Here is a 10,954-nt window from a genome sequence, read left to right on the forward strand (position 1 = left end):
TAACACTAACCCTAACGCTAATCCCTAATCCAATCCCCTAACCCATAACCATAACCAAAGTCCTAGACCTAGACCTCACCTTATACTTAAACCTAACGCAAACCCTAACACTAACGCCAACACCTAACCCTAACCCTAGCCCTACCAACTAACCATAACCTGATCTCTCAAACCCAAACCATAACCCTAAACCTAAGCCTAACCCAAGCCCAAACCTAATGCCTAAACCTAACTCTAACTCCAAACCATAACCCCTAACCATAACCCTAAACACTAACCATAACCCTAAACCCAACCCTAATGCATAAACCTAACTCTAGCCCCTAACCCTAACCCCTAACACCAAACCCAATCCCAAACCCTAACCCAACACACACGACACACAGGAATGGTGTCACCTCGGCACTGGTGAAGTCCCTGGACAGAACATTAACCCTAGTTAAGGATCTCTCTGGATGGGGACCCAATTCCTGTATCTGAGAACACCACAAACAACGGGACCAAAGCGGTGCAGGATTACTTGGCATGGAACATGGAACATCATCATGACATTTCCAATGCCCGCCTGAAGCTGCACAAGGGGGTTGATGAGGCCCAACTGAAGATGGCACACACACAAGGCTGGCCCTGGCTCACAAAGACTAAGCCTGAACAGCCCACTCCAATGAGGCCTACACTCAATCTTCTGGGAAGACCACTACCCTGCAAGAGTTTCAGTGCTTGGAGCTTCCTGGGACCTAACCCTAACCTTAACTGTGACACTCACATACCGCTCAAACTAAACCTCACCCCAACTCAAACCTAACCCTACACATGACCCGCATGGACCCTCATTCAGCCCTCCAGGGTGATCACAGCAATGGTGTCGATTCGGCCCTGGCAACGTCCCTGGACCGAAACTTAACCTTGGCTAAAGCTTTCTCCTAATAGGGACCCAATTCCTAAGTCTGAGGACATGATGGACATGGGCCCCAGAAGCGGAGGAGGATTACTCGAGATGGAACCTGGAATATCACAATGTCATTTCCAAAGACCAGAAGGAGCTCCACAGGGGACTTCTTGAGGTCTAACTGAGGAGTGGCAATGGCCCCCAAAACTCAGCCTGACTGAGACCCTCCTTAGACCCCTCTACTCAGCCCTGCGGAGAGGCAACTGCCCTACTGGGGGTATAGTGCCACGAGCCTCCTGTGACCAAGCCCTAATCTTAACGGTGACCCACAGTATACAGGTGAACCTAAACCTCACCTCATCTTTAACACTCACCCTAAACTTGACTCACACCATGCATGTGCCCACACATCATCGATACAGGGAGATCACAGGACTGGCGTCACTTCAGCCCTGGAGATTTCCCCGGCCCAAACCCTAAACAGAGCTAAGGCTTTCTCCACATGGGAACCAAATACCACAGTCTGACAAGAGCACACACACTGGGTTGAGAAGCGGTGCAAGATAATTCTGTGTGAAACGTGGAACATCACCATGTCATTTCCAAAGCATGGATTCCGATGCACAGGAGAAAACCTGAGGCCTACTGAAGAGTGCAGATATAGATGTCTGGCTCGGAATGCAAAGACTAATGCCGACCGGTACTCTCCCTTCTGCACTCCAATCAGCCCTTCGGGGAGAAAACTGCACTGCTGTACATTCAGGGCTTGGAACCTTTTGGGAACTAATCTTAACCCTAAACAGATCTGTAAACCTAACCCTAAACCTAAACCTAACGCGAACTCTCACACTAACTCTACACCAGACCGACAACCGCCCATGTGCCCACATTTCAACCCTGCATGGAACTCACGAGAATGGTGTCACTTTGGCCCTGGCGAGGTCCTTGGACTGAACCCAAACCCTAGCTGAGGCTGTCTCCCCATGGGGACCCAATTCCAAAGTCTGACAACAGCACGCACACGGGTTCGAGAATCGGTGCAGAAATACTCGGCATGGAACGGGGAACATCACATGTCATTTCCTAAGCCAAACTACAGCTGCACAAGAGGATTCCTGAGACCAACTCGAAGGATGGCCCATACATTTGTCTAGCCTTGGAACACAAAGAATAATCCTTACCGGCATGCCCCCTTGTGTACTCCACTGAGCCCTTGGGGGAGACAACTCCTCTGCTGTGGGGTCAGTGCCTGAAGCCTACTAGGACCTAACCCTAATCCGAGCCATAAACCTAACCATAACCCTCACCCTACACCTAACCCTATCTATCAAACTAACTCTAACCAGAGGCACACCCGCGCATGAGCCCTCGCTTCAGCCCTCCATAGATTCACAACACTGGAGTCGCTTTGGCCCTAGTGACGTCCCTGGACTGCATCCAAACCCTAGCTAAGCCTCTCTCCCCATGGGGACCCAAAACCAAACTCTGACAACATCACGCACCGGAGATCAAGAGGCGGTGCAGTATCACTCAGCATAGAACCTGGAACATGACCATATCAATCCAGGGACCGGCTGCAGCTGTCCGAGAGGATTCCTGAGGCCTAAGTGACCAGGGACCATTAGAGTTGTGCGGCCATGGCAGAAAAAGACTAACCCTGACCGGCACCCTCACTTATGCCCTCAACTCAGCCCTTCAGGGAGACAACTGCACTGCTGTGGTTTCAGCGCCTGGAGCCTCCTGGGACCTAATCCTAACCCGAACCCTACCCGTGACCAGAACCCTCAATCAAAACCTAACCAAAATTCAAACACTAACCCTACACTTGACTCGCAGTGTTGCATGGGCCCTCACTTCAGCCCTCAAGGGAGATCGCGAGACTCGAGTACCTCCAGCCCTGGTGACATCCCTGGACTACACCCTAACCCTACTAATGCTCTCTCCCCATGGGGACCCAACACCAAAGTCTGACAACACCACACGCCTGGGGTCCAGAAGTGGTGCAGGATCACTCAGCATAGAACCTGAAACATGACCATGTCGATTCCAAGGCCCGGCTACAGCTGCCCAAGATGATTCCAGAGGCCAACCCAACAAGTGGCCCATAAACTTGTGTGGCCTTGGAAGCCAAAGACTAATCCAGACTGGCACCCACCCTTGTGCCCTCAACTCAGTCATTCGGGGAGACCACTGCACTGCTGTGGGTTCAGCGCCTGGAGTCTCCTAGGACCTAACCCTAACCCTAACCCTACACCTAACCAGAACCCTCAACCGAAACCTAACCCTATCTTGAACCCTAACCTTACACTTGACCCGCCCTGTCGCATGGACCCACACTTCAGCCCTCGAGGGAAATCACGAGACTGGAGTCACTTCGGCAATGACCACGTCCCTGACCGAACCCTAACCCTAGCTAAGACTCTCTCCCCATGGGGACCCAATACCAAAGTCTGACAATACCACAACCCTGGGGTCCAGAAGCGGTGCAGAATCACTCGGCATAGAACCTGGAACCTCACCATGTCGTATCCCAGGCCAGGCCAGGCTGCCCGTGAGGATTCCTGAGGCCTATGTGTCAGGGGCCATAGGAGTTGTGTGGCCTTGGAAGCCAAAGACTAATCCTGACCAGCACCTTCCCTTCTGCCCTCAACTCAACCCTTCGTGGATACAACTGCACTGCTGTGGGTTCAGCGCCTGGAGCCTCCTAGGACCTAACCTTAACCCTATCCCTATGCCTAAAAAGAACCCTCCACTGAAACCTAACCCCATCTCGAACCCTAACCCTACACTTGACCCTCCCTGTCACATGGGCCCTTGGTTCAGCCCTCCAGGGAGATCATGAGACTGGAGCCCTTTCGGCCCTGGTGATGTCGCTGGACTGAACCATAACACGAGCTAAGGCTCTCTCCCCATGGGGACCCAATACCAAAGTCTAACAACACCACACACCTGGGGTCCAGACGCAGTGAAGGATAATTCAGCATAGAACCTGGACCCTCACCATGTCATTACCCAGGCCCGGCTGCAGCTGCCCAAGAGGATTCCTGAAACCTACCCGACCAGTGGACCACAGTGTTGTGCGGACTTGGAAGACAAAGACTAATCCTGACCGGCACCCTCATGTGCCCTCAACTCAGCCCTTTGGGGAGGCAACTACACTTGGGTTCAGCGCCTGGAGCCACCTGGGACATAATCATGACCCTAACTGTAATGCTAACTAAACCATCAAGGGAAACCTAACCCTGTCTCGAACCCTAAGATTACCCTTGACTCAAAATGTCACATGGCCCTCACTTCAGTCCTCAAGGTAGATTACAAGACTGGAGTTGCTTCAGTCTTGGTATCGACCCTGAACGAGGGGCCTAAAGAAGATGGGCGACACTGTTGTCTGACAGTGAAACACAAAGAATAAAACTGGCCGGAAATCTCACTTGTGCATTCAACTCAGACCTTCTGAGAAACAACTGCAATGATTTGGTTTCATTGCATGGAGCCTCCTGGGACCTAACCCTACAACTAACCCTACCCTAACCCTAACCCTAACCCTATCCTGAACTCCTAACCCTAACCCAGACTCCTAAGCCTAACGCTAACCTTAACCTTAACCCCTATCCCTAACCATAACCCTATCCCCAACCCTAACCTAACCTAACCTGAACCCGAACCCGAATCCTGAACCTTAACCCAAACCCTGACCTGAACCCTAAGCCGAACCCTGAACTGGAACCCGAACCCAGAAACCTGAATCTTGAACCCAAACCCCGAACCCTGAACCCCGAACCCAAACCCTGAACCTCAAACCCTAAACCTGAACCCAAAACCGAACGCGAACCTTGAATCCGAACCCAAACCCTAACCCTAACCCTGACAGCCTGACCCAAACCCTAACCCTAACCCTAACCCTTTTATAAGCAAGAGTTTTCACATAAAAATTCATATTCTCTGGGCCTTTGAGCGTGCTGACAGTACCTGGCCCCCTTTCCCACGTCAAGCTGATGCTGAGTACCACCATTCCTTCAAGTTAAGAGAAATCCCATTCACCAGTGTCCACTGTTCCCTGATGTCCTCAGCCAGAGCCCTCACGTTAGTTGGCACACATCGCGTACTGGTGGCGCTGTTTTCTCAAGCCATCAGCTTCCAGTTCCTTCTTCCTGTGAGCTTGTGTCTGGGGCCACTGGTCCAGAGTGAAACGTGCTCTGGCAGAGTCGGCAGAGGGCGCTGTGGGAGCGCAAGGGAGAGGTGCCGCAGGCACCTTCAGGGTGTTGTCTGTACCTTCCTCCACTGGTGCAGAGGGGAGCAGGCCCAGTCAGCGCATGAATTCCTGGGATATACCTACACTGTTCATTCAGTCATGGGTGATTTACTCATTCATTCAAGCACACATTCAGCAAGTGGTTAGTAAATATTTGCTGTGTGTTTGGCACTGTGCCAGGCCCTGTCCTTAGCTCCCAAGAGTATAAAGTGTGTTTAGGAATTCAAGATATAAGATTATGTCCCCACCCTTTTATTTTGTCTCATTCACCAAGCTCCTACAACATCTAGCATTACTTTCTGGCACATAGTAGGTGTTCTACCCATACATGCATTAGTGAATGAAATGGTAACTAATAAGAATGCCTCTCATTTACTGAGCTCTTCCACGTTTACATGTACTGTCTCCATTTTCAAGATAAGTTGTCATTTTCCTGTTTTAATGTTAAAGAAGTGAGGCACAGAGAGGTTATTTAAATTGCCTGAGTTCACATAGCCAGTCTGAACTCTTAGCCACAATTCCATGTGCCATCTCAGCAGTGTAAGGCAGGACATGCTCAGGGCCAAGGTGTAGCATATACAGGGGCTGCCTCGGACTTTCAGAAGGCTGAGCAGTCAAGATGGGTTGAGAAGGGAGGGAAGGCTTCGTGAAGTCTGGACAGAGGGGAGACGCTGGACGGAGCATGAGGTTAAGGGACAGCATCCATACAAGTCCTCCAAAACTGCTTCCTGGGTGGAGAGGGGAGGCTGTCAACAAGGACATGGTCCTTCAGCAAATGTGAGGTCTCCCATCTGCCAAGCCCTGGGCCGTGCACTCAGGAGGGTATGAACATGAAGAAGAGCCTGCCTTGAGGATCCACAGGCAATTGTCAGACAAGGCAAAATATGTACAAGACTGAACTCTAGGGGAGGAAGTGTTGAGAGCTGGAAGTGGAGTGGGAGGGGAGCAGTTTCCCAGAGGAACAGTTGTTTCCAATTGGAAAGACCAGAGCAGGCTCCTGGACAAGGTGGCATCTGAACTGAGCCGTGAGGGGTTGGTAGGACTGCAACCTGTCATGGATGAAAGGCACTCAGGTGACAGCACCAAAGACAAAGACCTGGCATGCATGTGGCAGGTGGCCCCTCTGTGACCCCAGGGTAAGAGGGTGGTGTGGGAGGGGAGGCTGATGGGGCAGGACAAGCGCTTCTGGAGAGTTCCGTGTGCTGCACTAAACAGCTCAGCTTTCTCCCCCGCAGGGCAGGGAGGTTTGTAGCCAGGGAGGAACAGGTGTTGCCCAAGGAGAAGCTACATAAAAATATTTGTCTTATAGGTTGTAAGTTCCTAGAGGGCATGGCTCCCAGTTGGGAGCAAGATTTAGAACAGTAATGCTGAGGCCTCTAGAAACATGTTCACCCTGATGATGTCTTGCTCAGATTGCAAGAGGGAAGTGTAATCAGAATCACCCTTAACCAGGAACCAGAATGTCTGGGCCCAGTTCCTCCTATGTCACCAACCAGGTGCCTCTCTGGGCATAGTTTCCTCATCTGCAATATGAAAGGGTGGAGCACCTCTAACGGCCCTCCTAACCCCAATTTATTCCCTATGAATCTAAGAACCCCGTGCCCACACCTCAGCCTCCAAGGAGTACTTATCACAGAGCCAGGCAGGCATGGGAAGGTTCAGCCACGCTTGCTGGGCAGCACACATGGGGAAGGCAGGGCCAGCAGCCACTGATTGACCCAACCGTAGCAGGAGTAGGGGAGAGTGAGGGCTGCCAGAGGAGAGGCAGCCTGCTGGCTTGTTCAAGTAGGGCAAGGGATTGGGGTGGAGGGGAAGTGAGCTACCCAAACAGCTTCCTCCCAAACCAGCTCCAGGCCCAGGGTTGGGCATTTCACAAAAAGGCCCAAGAAGCTTTGTGAACATTTCCTGTCCCGCCCAAGCCCCTTTCCTGGCACTGACAGCCCAACTCAGGGTTACCACACTGCTCACCTGTGAAGCAATCTTCCCGCGAGAGCTGACTATCCGGCCAGGGGCTGCCTATAAATGTTGGACACACAGGGTGCTGTCAAACCCCGTTGTGTGGCTCCTTGGCAGGTAAGTGAGCCATCAGCTTCCACAGGCAGGAGCCTGCTTGCCAACTCTTTCTTTACTTCCCCCCCACCCACCCACCCATCTTCTTTCCAAGGCCTCTTCCTGGAAGCCCTCCTCGATTAATCAAAATTTCCTCACATTTTCTTGGCTCATATTCTGCTGGAGCCTCTTGTCCTCAACTGCACTGCTTTTTGGCATTTTTCAGATATTCTAAAACCATCCCTTCCATGTGTGGGGCAGCATCTTCTCTCAAATCACCTGGAGCCATTCTTTCTTTTACTTCTGTGTTTCCCCTTCTGTTCCTATGGGCAGCCTGTGGGAGGTGTCAGGGAAGCTCAGCAGCCTTTTCTTCTAAGCACCTGAACCCCTGCATCTCCACTTTGCAGACAAGAGTGCAGGAAGATGGCGGACCAGCTGTCACAGATGGAATGCAGCATTGAGACCATCATCAACATCTTCCACCAGTACTCTGTGCGGCTGGGGCACCCGGACAAACTCAACCAGAAAGAAATGAAACAGCTGGTGAAAAAAGAGCTGCCGAACTTCCTCAAGGTAGGCTGTGCTCCTCGTGGGCCTGACGCAGCCTGGAGACAGTCTGGGCCAAGGATGGAGGATGGGGTGCAGTCTGCAATGGTCAAGGAGGAAAGTCTAGCTCCTTCAGCCCAGCCTCCCTGTCACCAGAGTTACTCCAAGTTAGACAGCAGACAGAGTCGAGCAAGACTGACTTACAGATGTGTGCTGTGTGCAGGGCCCTGTCCTGGGCAGAGTCACATAGTGGTGAACACACAGCAAAGATGTTGGCCAGTAAAGAGCACAGGAAAATCCAATGCCAGTAAGTCCCCCAAAGAAAATAAGAGAGCATGCTATGGGTGGCGTGGGCTGGGTGGGAAAAGCTGACTATTTGGGTGGACAGGAAGAGCCCCTCCAAGGAGGTGATTTGAGCTGACACCTGAACTGAGGAGGGAAGCAACTGAGGACGACCCTTGGCAGGGGCTGGGCAGACACCAAACCTCAGCTGTTGTCAGAATGCAAGGGCTGAGGGGCCTTTCTAACCTAAGAGTCCGTGGAAACACAGACACTACATGTAGGAAGCACCCAGTGAGCAGTGGCAGGCACAAAGCACTCAGTAACATGTTCATTTATTCCCTGATCTGAAAATAACAGGCAATTCTAGGAAAAAAAGGATTAGTTCCACTTGATCTTTCAGTTTCTTTATAAGATCAGGGACTTGGGGTACAGAGACCTGGACCAAGAAGGGTGAAAAGCCTGAGTCCCAGCCTCAGTTCTATTCCTAGAGCCAGTGGCAGCCTTCCCTGAAGCCTCGCCCCACTTCAGTAGTCAGTAGTGGGGATGCTGACACTGGGTCAAGGTGCATAAGACACTGGGAAGAAGGGTGCCAGGTCAGGATAAACAAGAAACAATATAGCCAAGAGTTCATGGGGTGAGGGTCTCCTCAGTGTGATTCCTATGCCTGCCCCACCACCCACCTCCTTCGTACTCTGCCAGAAGCAGAGTGGTAGTCCAGGAGGAGAAGCTGGGACCCAGCCAAGCAGCTGCTCCAGAGTGAGTGCTCTGGCCAGGCATGGGAGAAGGGCAGAAAGAGGGCTGTGTGGGAGCACTGCAGGAGTGGGAAGGGCCTGGGAACAGAGCTGGGCACCCGCAGGGTCCCAGGAGGGGACTTGGCTAAGCTACCCCAGCCAGTGGGTGGGACCAACTGAAGCTCTCTTCTGCCCTGCCTGGACCCTCCCTTGCCCTGGCTACTTCATCGCACCCTGTGGGGTCAATGGAGAGCCAACACTGCCCTCTGTCCCCACCTTGCTTTCCTCAGGGGTTTCCCTACTATGCAGGTTAAAATGCAGATGCATGTCCCAAATGAGTGACCTAGAGAGGGAAGGGAGGGGAAAGGGGAAGGAGCAGGATGGACAGGTGGAGGGACAGGGCTCATTTCCACTCTGCGGCTCCCAACCCTACTCAATCTGCAAAAACCAGCTGTCCTCTTCTAAGTCAGTTTCCTCAAGTCTTCCTCAAAGAAGAGACCAAGTCCACCTGCTAGACTTGTTATAAAGACCAATGAGGTGACATTTCTGTACGTACTAATTGTGTGACCTCAAGCAAGTCACTTGACCTCAGTTCTTCTGTAAAATGGAGAGAATTGTAGTGCCCAGGTTGTATGCAGACTAAATCAGAACGTGTCCAAAGCGTGCTCAGCATCTGCTACCCTGTGGGCATCAGTCCATGGTCATTTTCAATTTTATAACTGAGGCCCAGGGGCCAGGCTTCCCTGTAGCTTTGCCTAGGGTCATTTGCTGAGCTCCCTGTCCCTAACGCTGGCCACACCCAGCCCTGACTGCCATGTCTCCCCCACCCACAGAAGCAGAAGAAAAATGACAATGCCATAAACAAGATCATGGAGGATCTGGACACAAATGGAGACAAGGAGCTGAACTTCGAGGAGTTCTCCATCCTGGTGGGCAGGCTGACGGTAGCCTCCCATCAGGAAATGCATAAGAATGCCCCTGAAGGAGAAGGCCACAGCCATGGGCCAGGCTTTGGGGAAGGTGGCCAGAGCCACTGCCATAGCCATGGTGGCCACGGCCATAGCCATGGTGGCCATGGCCACAGCCACTAATCAGGAGACCAGGACACCCTTCCCCCACCCAACCAGGGTCACAGGGTGGCCATGCCAAACTGCCTTAGCTGGGGGACTGGGAACAGGGAGCAAAATAAAGTCTTCCTCCAAGCCAGCGCTCTGCGTGCTTCTTCCAACTCCCCCTTCCCAACCTATCCTTCTGGGGGCCTGGGTGTTACAGCCTATCTTTCTGGGGCCCTGCCCCTTAACTGGGGCTCAACCCCTTCATTTGGTAATAACAGAGTGAGAAATCATGATAATGTGGGTCTGTTCTGAGCCACTTGGGCTCACTGCCCTATTTCCTCACCTCTAACCTCAGGCCCCATGACTCAGTCCCAGTCACCCCACTCCAGCTCAAGACTTCCCTGTACTGCCTGTCAAATTGGCCCTTGTCTCCATAGAAAACAAAAGGGGGTATCCCTTCCCCTCAACATGCCAGCCACCCCCTACCCAGCCCTGTCTGCCTCCTTCCCCCAGTACTGTCCAACATCTTCCACAACCATCTGTCTCCTAAGAGAAACTTATTTCTCTGGAAGTTGTCCAGAGGTGTACCTAGGAGCCATATCTGGGGAGGAATACTGTATTGGGTGTATTTACCCACAAATTAGGTTTTGAATCAATCCATGAGAGCAAATCAGTGTCTCTTCATAGACCTAGCATCCTCATCATGGATGGACACTGAGGCAGGTGCAGGCATGGATGAGAGTAGGGGAGTCTGGCCCCGTGCCCACCCAGTCCCAAAAGGGTGGAGAGAGGGAACTCCTGCCTGCTTATTGGAAGAATGAGTTCCAATCATGGCGCTGCAGCTATAAGGCTTAACCACCACCATGAGGAAGCTGGACTCTGGGTCCAGGGAGCCAATTGGGCCTGAGGATTTTGATTCTAAGCCTTAAGGCTCCCTTTGGTGACTGAGGCGCCTGCAGTCCCTGGTTAGTGGCTGAGAGTCCAGCCCAGCAGGGCATTTGTTTCCAGACACAAACACAGCAACCGGGCTTGGCTCGCAGCTTCCCCACGAAGCAGCCTCCATGCCCAACCTCTCATTTCAGAGACTTCCAGATGACTCCTCTGACACCTGTGGCCTGAGTGCTTCACCATGAAGTCCCTTTCCCAGGTT

The 10,954-nt window shown here is 52.3% G+C and overlaps 1 protein-coding gene across 1 annotated transcript; it reads left to right on the top strand.

The window, feature by feature from the left end:
* Window positions 1–7,088: 7,088 nt before the first annotated feature.
* Window positions 7,089–9,955, top strand: S100A9 (S100 calcium binding protein A9). Its single transcript, XM_019431596.2, has 3 exons — window positions 7,089–7,214; window positions 7,598–7,763; window positions 9,583–9,955. The coding sequence occupies exons 2-3, from the start codon at window positions 7,614–7,616 to the stop codon at window positions 9,838–9,840; spliced, it is 408 nt and encodes a 135-aa protein (XP_019287141.1). The 5' UTR covers window positions 7,089–7,214; window positions 7,598–7,613; the 3' UTR covers window positions 9,841–9,955.
* The last annotated feature ends 999 nt before the right edge of the window (window positions 9,956–10,954 follow it).

Source organism: Panthera pardus, unplaced genomic scaffold (assembly GCF_024362965.1).
Source record: "Panthera pardus isolate Hobbes unplaced genomic scaffold, ASM2436296v1 HiC_scaffold_21, whole genome shotgun sequence".
Taxonomy (NCBI): Eukaryota; Metazoa; Chordata; class Mammalia; order Carnivora; family Felidae; genus Panthera; species Panthera pardus.